General features: G+C 39.5%; 2 protein-coding genes across 2 annotated transcripts in view; both read left to right on the top strand.

Annotated features, from left to right (window-relative positions):
* The first annotated feature begins 1,623 nt into the window (after window positions 1-1,623).
* Window positions 1,624-4,253, top strand: Cer1 (cerberus 1, DAN family BMP antagonist). Its single transcript, XM_013020754.1, has 2 exons — window positions 1,624-2,130; window positions 3,957-4,253. The coding sequence occupies exons 1-2, from the start codon at window positions 1,624-1,626 to the stop codon at window positions 4,251-4,253; spliced, it is 804 nt and encodes a 267-aa protein (XP_012876208.1).
* A 13,161-nt stretch (window positions 4,254-17,414) lies between these two features.
* The window catches only part of Zdhhc21 (zinc finger, DHHC-type containing 21), a 121,384-nt gene continuing 121,105 nt past the window's right edge, over window positions 17,415-17,693 (top strand). Inside the window, exon 1 of the mRNA XM_013020805.1 lies at window positions 17,415-17,576. The gene's annotated coding sequence lies outside the window, so the exon portion shown is untranslated. The remainder of the gene's footprint in view (window positions 17,577-17,693) is intronic.

Genomic DNA, 17,693 nt, shown 5'->3' with positions numbered 1-17,693 from the left:
GAAAAAAGCCGGAAGTGGTGCTGTGGCTCAAGTGGTAGAGCACTAGCTTTGAGCTGAAGAGCTGAGGGACAGCGCCCAGGCCCAGAGTTCAGGCCCTACGACCTAACCAAAAAAAAAAAAAAAACCACAGGACCAGGACATAAAAAAGAGAAAGAAAAAGAAAAAAAGTAAAAGTGAAAAATGGCAATAATTATTATGTTTATTTAGCATGAAACAGAAGTACCTTAAAGTAATTTCAACTTAGGTCTTCTGAATATTTGCAACTAAAATGTATGTCTTATAGAATTCTGATAAAAATGATGATTGATTTAAAAATAGTTCATCATTGTCAATAAAGGCTTACAAAGGCATACTAACTTGACACTTTATGTCATAGAAAGAAATCGGGTGGAAGAATACATTCCAATGAACTATTTCTTGAATAGAAAGTTTAAGGATTCCAGGATTGTTTGTATTACGGAAAGGCAATGAAACGGATATGATGAGAATGATAGAAACAAATACAGCATTGCTTACTAGTATGAATACTGTTGGAATGCCGTGATGGATTGGATTGGATCACATTCTTGGGTTTTAGTTTTATAGATACATTTCTCATATCTGGGCGGAACACTTGCGTTAGTCTCAATCTTTATTTAATCTCATCATCAATAACTACAAAATAAAGGAGGAGAATGTGGATTCAGTCAGGAAAGGGACTGGACTTCTAGCTTCATGCCTGAAGCTACCAAACCTGGTTCTCAGAATCCACGTTCTCAAGTCTAGCTCTGTTTAAAGCAAGAAAACAACTTGATAAAGTAGCTTATAGGGGACATTTCCCTATCTTTCCTGAAGCTGATGAGCTACCAGCCTACAATATTTAGGATCCTGTTGAGGAATTTGTAAACAATTGAGTTTACTGAGGACTAATCAGTTGTGAAATTTAGCACCCAGTATTTGACTCTTAATGTGAGAGGATTAACAGGGGAATTGCCAGTTTCCATGTGTGGAAAAGGAAAATGTACTTATTCTCTTTACTCTGTTATCGTCGACAGCCCCAATCCACATGCAAACAAGAAACAATAAGTTTCTGGCTCAACAATTCCTTCTGTTTCTTCCTTTCTGTACCATTTATGCAGTTCTTTAGTGGTGTGTGTGTGTGTGTGTGTGTGTGTGTGTGTGTGTGTGTGTGTGTGTGTTTGTCGTAAAGCATGTGGTTTTGCTAAAAGTGTGGTCTTAATTTTTATCTGATAAGCTTCCTTCTGTCATTAAAACATACCATGTCTATTCTATCCTAGCTCGATACAGATGCGCAGCAAATGTTTCTCCTTCTGATAACAATGATGGGAAATCCAGGCAAGGAATGAGTTGTTTTGTTAACACAGACAACAGCTAAGCTGTCAGCTAATTGCCCTTCTGTGTCCCAGGCTTTCACTGGGGCCTTCCAAAACACACAAAAGCCAAGTGAAGGCAGGACATCATTAGCACTACATAATTCAAACAAACACTCCATGTGTTTACTCTGCCTGGCTGCTGACCACCTGCCTTGCCATTCCTCCTCCGGCAGGTATCTATATATACAATGTCCTGTTCGTAAGTCCCTCAGAGTCATCCTCTCCATCTGTGAATTGAACCCTTGACAGCATGCATCTCCTCCTACTCCAGCTGCTTGTGCTTTTGCCTTTAGGGAAGGGCAGTCTTGGCCGGCATGACAGACGAAGTCAGAGTTCTCTTTCCCTTGCTCTCCTGGAAAGGAGTCGCAGGGAGCTCCCTTTGCACAATCAAGAGGATGCTGAGGACAAGCCAGATCTATTTGTGGCAATGCCACACCTGATAGGCACCAGCCTGGCAGGGGAAGAGCAAAAGCAGAGAGAGAAGATCCTATCCAAGTTTGGAAAGTTGTGGAAGAAGCCTGAGAGAGTGCTGCACCCTACCAGGGAACTGGAAAGAGAACGCTTCCCACCCAGGGTCCAGGACCTCCCTCAGCCAATGGATGGGATGAAAATGGAGAAATCTCCTCTTAGGGAAGAAGCCAAGAAATTCTGGCGCCACTTCATGCTCAGAAAGGGCCCGGCTTCCCAGGGTGTCATCTTACCCATCAAAAGCCATGAGGTACACCGGGAGACGTGTAGGACAGTACCCTTCAGCCAGGTATGTGTGGCCAAGGGGTCTGTGGGAGCCGGGAAAGCTGGGACAGATGGAGGGGACCGAGGGAGGTTAACAGGAGCCTGAGTCTCATCCAACTCTAGTTGTGGACCTTGGGCATTCATTACAAAGATTTGGCTGAGTAGGCTGATCTCCCCTAAGTTTCCTTCCTACCTCTCTATTGGTTCTTGCCATGCTAGAAATGGTCAGAATAGTGTGCTGCAGCTGTCAACATCAGAAATCATCATATTGATGGCACAGAGCTTTGTTTTACTTATTTGTCTCTAGTGGAACTGATCTCTCCATAGAGGCCAGGCTGTATTTAGTTAGGGAACTGAGAATGTACAGCAACCACCAGAATTTCTGGGCAGCCACATTTCTGCACTCTGAGGATGTTAATGATCAGATTAACTCCATCTGTTGGTAAGGCAGGCTATACTGGGCTCCTCCCAGATGTCTTTACATCCCTTTCTGATGGTTTTCATTGCCCCTAATGACTTCACAGATTAATAAAATTCTTCTTCTCTAGTAGTTATCAAATCTATTCAACTTTTAAAAAGTTACCCTACAACCACAATGTTGAATTCTCAGGAAAAAGGGTGCTATATAATTTCTAGTCTTATGATCATAACAACAACAACAAAAACTTTTCTCATAAACTTTCCAAAAAATCTTTTATTATTATTTTTATTGTGAAAATACTGTACAGAGGGGATACAATTACACGGGCAAGGTAATGAGTACATTTCTTATCAAGCATTGTAGCTTCCTCCTTTGTTTCCCCTTCCTATCCCTTCCCATTCTCCCCCCACCAAAAAAAAATCTTAATGTGCAAACACATCTCCGCCTTCTTCTGGTTCATCCAGTGTTCTGATTCATGTTGTTTTAGCTACTTTGTTCTTATCACAATCAATTCTATACTATTCAAACAAAGGGAATTCTACCATCTATTTTTTTCTGGTCCTGGCAATCTCCACATTTCAAATGCTATGTTAAAATAGAGAAAATGCATCAGGTCCTTAATCATGGAGACATTAAACCAAAAGCAACGCAGAGTAGAGTAAAATTTAACAGCCCAGTAACACTACCCACTTCAGCAGACCTATCATAAGGCAATTGACTGTGCATGGCAGCTAAGTATTCTGCTCAAAAAGGCAGGAATATATAGCAATGGCAAGTCAATCATCAAATAATAATGACTACGCTGTTGGCTCATGTGCAATTAGAGAATTGCTCCTTACATTCAGGCAGTCAAATTTCCTTTGAAATTCTTATTTTGAACTCCCTTTCCGGTTAGATTAATATTAATGTATTTGACCCTGACACATACAAGTAGCTGTATGTGGTTATGAGAGGCAGTGGTGATGTCATACAGGTACATGATCTCATGTGACATCATAGATTGAATGCAAAATAAGACAGTATTAAGTTTGTGATGTTCTGGTCTATTCTATCATCAATTGAACAAGTATGTGTGCAAAACCTACTATGTTCAATGCACTGTGAGGAATAGAAAACTAAGACAAGTAAGTAAGAAGAATAACATTAGGATTTTTATAGCTAGTTGTATCCAACGAAACAAAATTTCTTAAACCTTGACATTTATAGTGTAAACCATATTAACTTAGGGATATTGCCTAAAGGCTAATTTAATAATTGACTCCATAAAAAAAGTTTAGTTGAGATAGCTTTCATGTGCTGCACTGATAGATACGATCACCTGGATATTGCAAAATATATTCCAACCTGGAAAGCTTTCTGTAGCTTCTGAATCACACTGATTGGGGAAATGTCGCAGAAAATGTAATAGAAATGTGTTTGCTTTTTTTTAGACTATCTTCCACGAGGACTGTGAAAAAGTAGTTGTCCAGAACAACCTTTGCTTTGGGAAGTGTGGATCTGTTCATTTTCCTGGAGCTGCCCCGCACCCTCATACCTTCTGTTCCCACTGTTCACCCTCCAAATTCACCATGAGGCACTTGCAGCTGAATTGCACCGGCCTGACTCCGGTAGTCAAGGTGGTGATGCAGGTAGAAGAATGCCAGTGCACCGTGAAGACAGAGCATGGACATGGACAGTTCCTACAGGCTGGCTTCCAGGATTCATTTATTCCAGGAGTTTCAACTTAAAATGGTAGCCCACAATTCTGGTTTGAAACAAGAAAGCTCAGCAGCAAGCTGATGACTGTGTAGTCTGGAAATGTAAAGTGGGTTCATGTCTAAGGGGAAAGCTGATTTAAAAACAAATCATTTACATAGGGATACAGGTGGACCCATTGCAACAATGAGACGTACAAGTTGTATGTCGAAAACGAACTTTACAACTTTGGTGGGTGGGGGAGGAGGTTTGGGTGTGGGGGGGGGAGAATGGGATGGGAAGGGGAAACAAAGGAGAAGGCTACAATGCTTGATAAGAAATGTACTTATTATCTTGCCCATGTAATTGTAACCCCTCTGTACAGTATTTTCACAATAAAAAAAAGTCAACTGTCAAAAAAAAGTAGCTGTAAGAGTATACTTTAGAGGAAATGGTATTCGTCTAGATATTGATGCACATGTAGAATTTAGTCTTGGCTCTGGTTGTAGATTATTAATAAGCAGGAGAAGCTTTCTCATCTGAAGTTATTCACCTATAAATGGAGGATTAGATGTGGGTTGATTGTTAAAAACCTGTTCAATTCTAATATATACATTTTTGGTAAAGAAGAAAAAGAAATAAGCTCAACCATGAAAATGGGCTTTGTTAATCATTTGTCAAATCACCAGCAAGAAAAAATAAAAAGAGAAGAAAAAAGGAAAACTTTTCTTTAAAAAAAGAGTCCTTGTTCTTGTAGTTACCTTTGTGTCTTGGGAGCTATTTTAACTTCTATTAGACAACTGTTTCCATGGATGTGAGAAGTCACTAATTTGGTTGCTTTCTTAAATTTTTAAAAAATATTTCCCATGTAAAATTCTTACTGTCAGGTCTCTGGCTTTATAAGAAACACTTATTCTACTCTTAGTATTTACATGAAAAAGAGGACACTCACTGGTAGCCAAGCAAGTACCAATATTAGGAACAAAGAAACACATATGACCAGTATCAATTTCCAAGGCTACTCCAGAGATGTTAAGGAAAGTAGCCAGGGGTCAGATTAAATAAATTGCAAATAGCTTAGACTGGAAACAATTTGCTGGTTAAATGTGTGTGTGTGTGTGTGTGTGTGTGTATACACATATGTACATATATATACACATTTCATATATATATCCTTTTGGATTTATCAAGTAAAGTTTCTGTGATTGGATGTGTTCTGTTTTTATTATTATTTTATAAAATTATGTGTGACAATTCTCTTTGAGCAAATGCTACAAAGACAAGTTTTACAAATATTAAATGTATGAATATTTTAAATGTATTAAATCTTAGTGTATGAAGCAGTCTTGGCAATATTGTGGCATGAAAATGTATTCTATTTTGTTCTCACTCATCTGTTTCATAAGTGATAGCTACTATTGGGACATGGCCCGGATCCATGTGTTTCTGAGATGCCTTCCTTGCCTTATGACCTTAATTGTGAGCTTTTGTTGATATTGCTAGCAGCCTTCTGTGTTTTAAGGCTTTCAGTCAGTCCTTAAACAATTGTCTCACTCCCCCTGCATTTACTTGTGTGCATATATTGTGGAGAACTGGCTTTCTTCAGCTCAATTACTTGTTTAAAAAATAATTTTTCTAAAGATTATTAAGAAAATCACTCATTTTGAGTCCCTTAACTTTCAGTAGACACACACACACACACACACACACACACTCATACACTCACACACATACACACACAGTCTCTCTCTCACATACACTCACATATTTCTGAGTAATGACTTATTATTTAACAGAAGAAATCTGTATATATTTTAATTTGATTCCTCTTTAATCACCATCTAACATGGTGTTGTGAAGGAGCAAATGCATGTATAGTTAGTGTGTGTTATGCAGCACATCAGTTTAACAGAATATGAGCCTCCCAGATACACATGTGGCCTTTACAGCAGAATGTATTATACCCTTTGGTGGTCAAAGGCAACTTAATTGGCCAAGATGTGGTCATGAGGATAAAATTGTTAAGCATTAATGATATCCCAGCTGGTCAATATATTTTGGTGCCAAAAGCTATTGAACAGCTGTCTAGTTTGCAACTGCCTAACCCTGATTATGTAAACCTATCTCTGCCAATTGGAATCTCCTATTCTCCTTCCGTCCTTGCAAACCCCTTTTATCTACAGTTGCAAATAGACTTTTATGCCCAATTATCAGTTTTATTCAAACTCTGGCCTGCCCTCCCTTCATGTGTAAATTCCAGATGGGATAGCTTATGTTCATGGATTAATCGCATGAACCTTGTGAAATTGCCCATTTATAGTAATTTTTACTCACCAAAAAATGGGGCACTTGTCAATGGTTCAATGTAGTTTGTGGGAGCATAAGAAACCTAGAGAAAACATACAAATAGTGTCTTTTGAAAAAGGTACACAATCAAGTCATGAAAACCGACCGAGGTAGGTAATGTCCCCATTTTACAGGTGAGGAAAGGAAGTCTTTCAAGTGGAAGCCATTTACTTAAGATCACACATAGTGTGTTGTCTATTTTGATTAAAACATTTTCTCATTCGTTTTCCATTGGTTTTGATTTATGTCTCCCAAGTCTCTTACCTATAGGACATACTGCTAACTTCTTTTTTTTTTTAACCTCTGACCTAGTTCTTATATCTGAAGTATCCTGATGTCATCTCTTGAAAGATAAACCATGCTGGGTCAGGTTCTCAGCCCAACATAGCCCTGACTTGATTGGATCCCATAGCAAGTGCCTTCATAAATCCCCCTCTCACTTTCTTCTCATAAATATAAGGTTGCTAATAATTACCTCAGAATTATGATGGTGATCAAGGGTAAGTAACAGCACTTTAGAGTGCCTTAGCTCCTGCTAACCCAAAAAGCAAGGAATGAATCCACTCTTTTCCTTTCAGACTTTTTATCACTTGCTTTAGAAAAATGTAGAAGGCACTAGGAAGAACAAAAGGATACAAAATACACGAACTCCCATCATTAAAATATTTAGCATTTTGGCACTATGTGTGTTTAATCTATTTTCTAAAAAAAAAAGAAATAAGCCTGTTTCAGATATAAATAAGTTCTGTTTGGTGTGGTGCATATACCTGTAATCCTGGCACTTGGGAGGTTGAAGGAGAAGGATGAAGAGTTTAAGGCCAACCTGTGTTATATAGCAAGATGGTTTCAAAAAGACAGATATAACTCTCTAACAAGCAGGCTGATTTCCACACCTCAAACCTCTGTCTAGTGGACATCTTATTCCACAGAGATTTATTCTTCGGGTCCCCTTTCATGATTTTGCACATTCTTTTTTTTGGCGGGGGCAGGGGTCCGGTCGTGGGGCCTGAACTCTGGGCCTGGGTGCTGTCCCTCAGCTCTTCAGCTCAAGGCTAGCGCTCTACCACTTGAGCCACAGCGCCACTTCCAGCTTTTTTCTTTTTGCTTATATGGTGCTGAGGACTCGAACCCAGGGCCTCATGCATGCAAGGCAAGCGCTCTACCACTGAGCCACCTTCCCAGCCCCTGATTTTGCACATTCTTATAGGTAGCAGGAGATAATATATAGAATTACTTTTGTGTATGTGCTTACCTTCAGTCAGCAGGTGTATATGGGTTCAGATCTGGAGAAGCGGGGTCAGAGGCGTAGTAAGAGTGTATGTCAAACAAAATCCATTTTAGAGGGTGTGGAGGAGGCATGGACTCTGAAAATCAATAAACTCATCAATTAATCAATCATCTGTCGACCAAAATTAGCAGACAGCAATAAGTGGGAAGCAAAGAAATTGTACTATGGATTGACTACTTGTGATTGAGTAGTCTCTGAGAGGTGGCCCTTAAAGCTGTGTACTTTTAATCACCTAGCAGGTATTCTCCAAGAATATTTTCCAGCCATTTTTTCCTGCCTTGTGTTTATAAGTTTGTAGATATTTGTTCCCAAATATTTTATTTGTATTTTAGAAATCTGCCAATCAGTATTGTCTGCAGAGAGAAGTTATGTTAGCTCTGATCATTTTTTCTCACTGTAATTTTTTTTTGGCATTTAGGGTGGGTTTATTTCTTGCACATACAACATACAACATTTTACTATCGGAAACAGACAGGAAACATGCTTCTTACTGATTGTCCTAGAAGTAACAAATGGTTTTACTTATACTTGAGAAAACCTGATTTCAGGTTGAATGATGCTTTAATTTTAAACCTCTGTAAAAATGAAGGACACAGGGGCTGGGAAGGTGGCTCAGTGGTAGAGTGCTTGCCTCGCATGCATGAGGCCAGAGTTCGATTCCTCAGCACCACATAAGCAGAAAAAGCTGGAAGTGGCACTGTGGCTCAAGTGGTAGAGCACTAGCCTTGAGCTGAAGAGCTCAGGGACAATGCCCAGGCTCAGAGTTCAAGCCCCATGACCGACCAAAAAATAAAAAAGTGAAGAACACAATTTCCTTTATCAGTAGAATGTATTCCTTTTTAATTTAAGGCCATTTAGTCTCTGAATTTTTAGAAAGATACTTAAATTTAAGAGAGGTAAAGGTAAATAAGATACATTTTTCTGCCATCCCAAGGTTTACAATGGAATATCAGAGATAACCCATGTAAACTATAAGACAGTAAATACAGCTGTAATAGTAAGAGCTACTAATTATTACTGAGACTTAACTGTGTTCAAGTACTTTCTATCTCTTGTCTTGTAGAAGGCTTTTCATTATCTTTTTTCTGGTGTTGGGGATAGAACCCCAGGTCTGGCACATACTAGAAACTATATTCCTTTCCCCTTCCTAGCCCTTTTCATTCTTTCTTTCTTTCTTTTACCTTTTTCTTTCATTTCCCTTTCTTTTTTCTTTCTTTCCATTTCTTTCTTTTTTCTTTCACGTTCCTTCCTTTCTGTCTTCTTTCTCCTTCCTTTGTTCTTTCTTTTCTCATCCCTAAAAAAAGCACTTTACTTCTTCATTCTCTAAACAAAGCACTTCTCAAAATTTTTCCTTCCTCCCTCCTTCCCTCCCTCCCTCCCTTCCTTCCTTCCTTCCTTCCTTCCTTCCTTCCTTCCTTCCTTCCTTTCTTTCTCTTCCCTTCTTCAGTCACTTAACAAAGCACTTTTTTAGGTCAAAGTAACTTTATTATTTTTGGCAAGTTACTTAACCTTTTTAACCTCAGCTTTTTCATGTACAAAATGAGTATCTGATACTTGCTATGTGCCAGGTCATATATTAATCACATCAGTGATGAAAAATTTTGAAAAGCTACTCTCATGGAAGATGTAGAAGATAAATATTTAGTATATGAGCCAATGGAGATACTACCATGAAGAAAACAAGTCAAAGGAAGAGACATCGTGATGATAGTATGCCATTATTTTATATAGGACCAGAGGCTTCACTAATTATATTCCATTTGGAAATAAACTTGAAGGAACTGAGAAGAAACGGAAGTTTCAGAAGAAATAAAAGTTTAGGAGTAAGTTGTATGCAGACAATACTCAGGGTCTGACATTATTTTTTGAAAAGTACTAAACAAAGCACTTTTCAAAGCTCTTTCCTTCTTTTTTGTTTTTTTTTTTACTTTTTCACTTTCTTTTTCTTTTTCTTGCTTTCTTCTCTCCTTTTCTTTCCTTCCTTCCTTCCTTCCTTCCTTCCTTCCTTCCTGTCTTCCTTCCTTTTTAATTCATTCAGTCCCTAAAGTTTATGAGTATTTGTGATGATATTGGTCACTGGAAACAGAAGATGAATTTTAAACACTCATTGGTGAATCCTATTCACTTTCTTTAAATCAAGGTTTGTATCTGGGAGTTTGAGTGGTGCAAAGATGAGCAATGGTATCTTAGGCAAAGGATGGCATTTCCTGTAATACAGGTGTTTCCTACCCATCCACATTTCCTGGAAAGGGCTTATATTATCATGTTGTTGCTGTCCTTCCTTTTACTATATTTTGTTTTCCTTCTTTCCTCCAAAAGAAACTAGTCACCAGTGACCCACCCATGGGTGGAGTCTTGGGTTAATGCTTTTCAAGGAATTATGACTACCTCCTTTTGTCCACCAGCTAAGGGAAACACACCTATTTCAATTCCAACAGCCAACGAACAGGAATTTCTAGTTAGTAAACACTTTTTACATGGCATAGTCACATCACTGAAAAGAAACCTGAGTCCCATTCAAACTTCAGGCAACAAATAGGTGAAGTTTTAAATGGATACACGGATCCTTAGTAGAACAGGCATCTGTTCTACTAAGGTACTGAAAGGATGTCTTCTTCAGGAAGCCTTAGCTCTATTGGATTTAGTAGATTTTTTTCCTATGTAATAAGAATAATGGCATTATCAGTCCTAAGAAAACTGACAATAGTTCCAAGGTATCATCTAGTTGTTTTCATTTTAACAGACGCTTTCTGGATCTAAGTCTCTCAAGTACACAGGTGGAATTTTCAGTTATTGGGGTGAGTCAGTAGAGAATTTGGGAGAACAAGTAGGACTTACAGCACAATCTCAAGTTAGATTTCACAAATCAGGTCATACAAAGCCAGAGTATCAACTCCACTGCCCACATAGCTTAAGCCAAGTCCAACAGGCCCTAGGGCAGCTCAGATGCATTCCCCCGCACTCATCGAACTCTAAGAAAAGTAGAAAGCACTTTTCTTCCCTGTAAACTGCAAAGAAAATCCTCTTGCCCCCATTTTATATTTTCTAGAAAATTGACTGGTATGTAGACATTAACAACACTGTTTCAAGGGATAAGGTTTGCTTATGGGCATGTGATCAGTCAAATGACTCCCTGCTGTAATTAAAGAGTTAACATTGTGATTGGAGTCATGCTCCAGAGGAATTGTAAGAAATGGGGAACACGGGAGTTGTAGTGTGATGGTTGTGCATGCTCTCTGATTCTCTCCATGAAACAGCATCAGCTGCCGCTGCAGACAGTATAATTTTAATGTAGTCTTGTAATATTTACAGAGTGCCTATAAAAGACTTCATAATGATAGCTGGTGTCTCTCATGGCAATTAATAAATGACAGCACCACTATGATCAGATTGCTTCAGGAAAGCATCTCTCAAAATACTACTGGCTTTCCCAAGTAAGGTTTGGGAAAGGTTCCTGAGTGCAGTACTTTCTAAATCTGAGGTGGGCTTGCTTTCACTATGTGCTGATATCCTCAAGTTCTTCCCAAGCAACAAAAGTGTGATCAGAGAAGAGAGAGTGGAGGAAGAGGTTGGCTTTCTGGTCTTTAGTGTAGTTGAAGTGAAAGTAACTACTTGCCTGATAGAGCAAGCCACAAGAATATCAATAGAAATGGTGTATGTGTGTTGCTGTATGTGTGTGTTTGGTTCATATCATTCTCCAAAGTAGCAAGTACTGTACTATTAAATCCAAAATATGGTCAATGCTTTCTAAGTAGTTGGTTAGTCTTTCACCATCGATTCCATTGAATTCCTTAATGCTGTATTGATTGGCCTAGACTGTTTTCTATCATGATCTTGGTGAATTTCCTCAAACTGTTGCAAGCATGACAGCCACGTTTTTTTTTTTTTTGAACCAGCAAAAGCTGAAGCCTGTTGTGACACTGTAGAATTTCCAAAGAGGAATGCTTTGTGGTTTAAACGTTGTGGTAAATATGGGTACTGTTAATTTAAAGTAGATTTGTTAAATTTGTCTATCTGGAAAGTACAAAAGTTTAACTGTGAAAATGTTTTGATATAAGTCACAACAGAAAACATGCATTTAAAAAATTACATCTGGTACCTGGATATTCTTTAAAGGACTCAAAGAATTATTTCCTTTTTTGGTATTATCTCTAGGTGAACAAGGTGATTATCTTTCCCAGTCTCTTCTCTCCTTTCCAGAGCTCAGCTTCTCCTCTTCCCTTTCTCTGTCCCAGAATGCAGCACTTTGTTTTTGTGCCTTCAAAGGACAATGGAACATTCTCTTAGGATCTACTAAAACTGTAGATTTTCTCCTTGTGCTCTGGAGTAGGATTCTTGATTTTAAAAATTCCAGTGAGGTAGAAATTTTGGGGGTAGCAAGAAACAAAAAAGAGTGACAAATCTGTATCTACTCATATTTCTCATCCAAAACAAGGTTCAAATCTTACATAGATGTTATTCACCCTGCCAAAGGCAGTAAATATGGTGGAATTAGACTCTTCACAGGCCATATTCAGGCCTAACTACTTGGCATCTATTGACTCATTCACATATCCTTTATGCAGTCCATGATGGTTATTTTGCTATCTTCCTTTTATATGTAAGAAAACTGAGACATTTGGGTAATTAAATAATGATAGAGCCCAGGGACAAATCTAGGCATCTTTGCTTCAATATACTTTTTTTTGAGATTAAGGTTTCCAATCATATACAAAGCAAAGATTTGAAAACTCTGACATATTGGGGCTAAATAAGGCTTGCTACTTTTGTGGGAAATTAAATTTTACTGTTACTTAGCTATCAACACTCATTTACATTTTACTATTTTGCAATGTAATCATAGACTTGAATCATTTAAACAAAGCCTATTTGGCTCACAAAATTCAAAACTACTCCTATTTGATTCTTTTGAGAAAACGTGTTTGTTGAACCCATCCAAAAGGTCTAGCACCCCTTTGGCATTTTCCTTTTTTGCATAGGGTTGATGAGAACAAATGTATGATCTTTGCCCATATAGCCAAACCTCTGCAAGCAATACATTAGACATTCTTTTTTTTTAATATCATAAAATCACTCCTTCCTGTTGCAGAAAGTATGTGCCAATGAAGCCATCCACGATCTTCCTTGCCTTTCTTGTAAGGGATAAAATGTGACAAGTTTTTCTCCTTAAGCTATTAATGCAGCTGTCCATATTGAAAAAGAAAACAGACTAAAAATAAATAGCCAAAAGTTAGTGTGTTGTTTCTTATTGTCCCTATTTGCAAAATGTAACCAATTGGAATGCTTTCACATTTGCTTTGAAAGCAAAGGCTAAAATAACACAACCAAAAAAGAGAAGATAGTCCATAGGTATTTATGTAGGAAAGCATTAGGGAAGTGGACACAGAAGGCTCTTGAATTCAAGGTCAACTTGAGCTACACATTAAGTTCAAGGTCTGCCTGAGCAGAACTCAAAAAAGAAATTAAAGACTGAGATTAAAATTCTGTGGTAAAGCACTTGGGTACAATCTTGAGCACTACATTAAAACATCCCCCCCCCAACCATTTACTTTAATTCACATTTCTCCTCAGAGGTTTTCTTTTTCTTTTTGTCAGTTGTGGGGCCTGATCTTGACCTGGACACTGTCCCTCAGCTCTTCTGCTTAAGGCTAGCACTCTATCACTTGAGCCACAACACCACTTCTGGCTTTTTCTGCTTATGTGGTGCTGAGGAATCAAACCTGGGGCTTCATGCATGCAAGGCAAGGACTGAGCCACGTTCCCAGCCTCTAACTCACATTTCTCTAAAGGATAAGGGTTCAGGATAATCTGCCCAAAGCATGACCCCTCTCCCACTTGGGAAGAGACCATATGTGAACCGTTGAGACTCATCAATGGGAATGGTAGCTATTTTCTTCTGTCCTTAACACAGGATGAAGAATTTTTTTTTCCTGAAGAACATTAACTTTCATACATGACAATGGAAACCTTTCATTGTTAAAGCAGCTGTTAAGACTTAATCAGCCAAAGTCTACCAGGTACAAGCCTGAAGCTTGACGAAATCAGATATATTACCTTTCAGGGATAGTGGGCACTTACTCCTAGAAAAGGAAGGAGGAAGGCATCCTTTGTAGAGTGGGCTCCGGAAGGATTTGGAGTTGAGACGAAGAGAGTATGGATCAATGTTTTAAGATGGGATGAGAAGAACGAATTAACCAAAGATTGATTGGGTGTTATCAGGAGTTGATGATGGCTGAGCAACTGGGTGTCACCAGTAATAATAGCAGTCAGCATTATCAGTAAGAAGTCTGTAATCATTCAGAGAAAGTCCTTATGGCATTTTATAACTACAGCAGTATTTCTTAACAGCAGCAGTTCTTCCTGTTAAAGCCAGCTATAAAGCTGTTCTGTCTTCCCAGCCTGGTTAATGACTGTTTTTTTTTCTCTTTTTATTTCAAGCTGATTTTCATTCTTTCACTCTCAGGTTTTAACACTTAATGTACAGGATTCCAAACACACGTGAACTTCCATAAGGATGCATTTCCCCACTGACATTTTAGCAAGTGTAAGAAGATTGAGTTCATCTTGTTTGTTGTGATGGAAGCTTGTAGAGGAAATAGCAAGCAAATAGCAGGTTGTAATACAGGACATGAAAATCTTTTGAAATGTCATCTTTTCCAACTTACAGCAGGTCATCACTCCTAATCCAAACCCTAATGGCTCTTCATTACAAATAGTTTTCCTTCTGAGGCTCACTGTAGTTTGACTGTTTCTTTTCATTCCCCTCTACCTTTCCATCTATTCTACATTAACCTGTACCACATGGACCGTAGTGCTTTGTATTCACAAGGCTCTGGGGTTAATTCTAGACCTCTTTATCCCCCCTCATCTCCCCTACCTCCCCACCCCAGCCAAAATCCAAACCCAAATTTTATTCTCTCTTGTCAGATGCAAGGTCCTTTCTCTGTGAAATCCACCACTCTTGATCAACTTCATTGACATACTGTCCTCTTTGGTTTGTAACTCTTTTCAGTTTTGCTTCCATTTTATCTTCAAGGTAAAGAATGGTGATTTAGAGTTTTCTTTGTTATTTTGGAAAAAAAGGTTTAGTTTGCCTCTAATCTCTATGTTCTAGGGAAAGTTCTTGGGCTGTGGTTCAAGAATTCATTATAATCCTCCTGAAATTGTCAGAAGGTAAAGCAGTGTGTTGAATTTTATATATGTGTGTATGTTTATGTACGTGTCTTGTGTGCACTTTGCTGGGAGAGAAGCCACAACTTTCATCACATGCTCAAAGAGATGTGTTACCCCAAAAAGGTGTAAATAACTTTTAGATTATTAGACTATTGTGGAATGGGCACTCTGCCACTCAAGCAGATGGAGAAGATGACTATAAGCAACCAAGAAATCATGAATGTGCATCAAATGTGGGTGCTTAGGGTATGGTACCCAGCTGGGCAGGTGGAGAATGCCATCCACCCAGAGCTGCCAAGGGCTATTAGCCAGTACTGATTAAACTCTGGACTGCACTGACTTTTGGAAATTGCAGTAAAATCCATTCCTCACTAGCCACAGCCCAGAAGCATGATATTTGGCTGAGTTTATCTACACAAATGCCTCAACTGTGCCTTTGTTAAGAGTTAATTTGGCAGTAGCAGCAATGTCCCCTGTCCTTGTCTACTATTTTTTCCCAGATAAAATTAGTTTGATTAATAATTATGCTTCAACCCATCACAGGTCCAGAAAATAGACTAGAATTCTGGAGGGGAAAACAGTGTGTGACGTAGTATCTTTTGGTCTATCCTTTAATTACACAGAAAAGGCCTTACAGTTGGGGGTGTGGCTTAGTGGCAGAATAGCTACCTAGCATGTGTTAGGTCTTGTGTTTGATCACAAAACAAGTAACAACAAAAACAAAATGCTTCCTTTTCAAAACTATTATTTGCTGTTGTATTTTCTGTATTTTCTCATTGTGACACAGGTGTCTGAGTATATCAATACAATCAATGCTTAGCAGGAATAGTATAATGAGATGTAAAAGGGCTAGAAAAGCCTTTGTACTTGCCCATGCTACACAAGCTCATGGTTTTGAGACTACTTTTCCTTTTCTCCTGTTGTGATTTTCCTAGAAATTCTTTATGGAATTGACTTGACTGGTAAGAGAAAGTTTAACTCATGAACATAGGCATCAAAAATATGTACACTTCCGAAGGCTGAGAACAGAGGATTGCAGTTTCAAACCAGCCTAAGCAGAAAAGTCTGTTAGACTCTTATCCCCAATTCCTCACCAAAGAGCTGTGGCTTGAATGGTAGACCTCTAGCCTTGAGTACAAAAGGTCAGGGACATTGCTCAGGCCCTAAGTTCAAGTCTTAGACTTGATGTGTGTGTGTGCGCGCAGACATACATACACACACACACACACACACACACACACAAATGTACACTTCCAATAGTGTGCATTCATGTGCCTCCCAACTGACTCCCAGTTTGACATTTGTTGGGATCATGTGACACAAATTATTCCCTCACAGAGGTATTCCAAGAAAGCAAAACAAAATGCCAGTTGGGTAGCTGGAGTTGGGGTAGGAGAGTCTACCTGTTTTTGTTCAAAGTAGTTCTTATTTGTATTATTTCTGCCTAATTGAACAAATCAAGTTACCAAAAAAAATCCTACTAAACCAAACACATTATGAAATCAAAGATTAATTGTTCCAAAAGCAATTATGACTAGCCTTTCAACTACCTAAGGATGCATAGGGGAACTTTTTGTTAACCCAAAAGAGAATCAAATTTGCATATAGTCAAATCAATCCCTATTTCTAGAAGATACAATGGTCTAGATCAGAAATGCTAAAACTTGAGTATACCTTAGGTCACCTTGGAAGGCTGGTTAGATCTGATTGTTAAGCTCTACCTCCAAAATTTCTAATCTGGGGTAGGGCTGGGATGTGCAATACTTCACAAATTCCCAGGGGATGTGGCTGCTACTGGTCTGGGATTCACACTTGGGTGGGGGGGAAACAAAAACAAAAACACCTCATTTATGTCTTCAAGATCTGAAGATCTATGATGGATTGTGATAGAATACATGTGAAAAATCCTTAGTAATACAAAGTAACATAAAAGCACCCCGAAGTTACAGTGAGTGCAAGTAAAGTGGTGGAACTTCAGTTCGTTTTCAAATTTGGCCAGTATTAAGATCAGAAAAGAGATGGGGTGTGTGTGTGTGTGGGGGGCACTCTAATGGAAGGAACCAAAGGGATTCTAGAGGAAATGAACCAAATCACTTGGGAGAGGAACAGACCCACTTGTGGCGGGCTTTCAATTTCATAGGGTCAGGAAGCACCAATTTTAGTACTTTGGTATAAGCTTTCCAAAGCACTGTTCGGCCGGGGATGAGGCCGGAAAAGATTTTCGTTATCTCCGGTGTCCGGTGAGGAGACCTGGTGTTGACACTGCTCATTGTGCACCGAGGGGGGAGGGTGCCACTTTGGAAGCTCTCCGAAATAGAAGTAAGGCTTCTGTGTGTGGCTTGGGGTGGCTGGCAGGAAGAGGGAGAATCTCGGAGGGCTGCAGCACGCCGGCGGAAGGTGTGAAGTGGGGGAAGCCACGCATTTTCGTGCGGTGCTTTTCGATCTTGAAGGCGCATCCCGGGGAATCACCCGCAGAGCCTGGACAGCGGCGGGTTCCGATCCAGACCTCGTGCACTTCCTGCGCGCTCGCAGAGGATGCTGAGGCTGCCAGGCCGCGCTGGGAAGCCAGGTACCCCGGTAGGGCCGTCCCGGGCGCGTGAGTGGGGCGAGGGCCCGGCGGTCCCGCTCGCGATCCTTGGGCCGGTGTGGGACCCCGGGGCCGGCCTGGGCGGCGGGAGGTAGGGGG

The sequence above is a fragment of the Dipodomys ordii genome, unplaced genomic scaffold (assembly GCF_000151885.1).
Source record: "Dipodomys ordii isolate 6190 unplaced genomic scaffold, Dord_2.0 Scaffold53, whole genome shotgun sequence".
NCBI lineage: Eukaryota > Metazoa > Chordata > Mammalia > Rodentia > Heteromyidae > Dipodomys > Dipodomys ordii.
The sequence above is the reverse complement of the archived record's forward strand: the minus strand, read 5'-3'. Positions and strand labels throughout refer to the sequence as shown.

What these genes read in the sequence shown, in the direction of transcription:
- Cer1 (XM_013020754.1), top strand. Translation starts at nt 1,624, where the DNA reads ATGCATCTCCTCCTACTCCAGCTGCTTGTGCTTTTGCCTTTAGGGAAG. An exon ending in GGACAGTACCCTTCAGCCAG is followed by an intron (nt 2,131 to 3,956) that starts GTATGTGTGGCC and finishes GCTTTTTTTTAG; the next exon opens with ACTATCTTCCACGAGGACTG.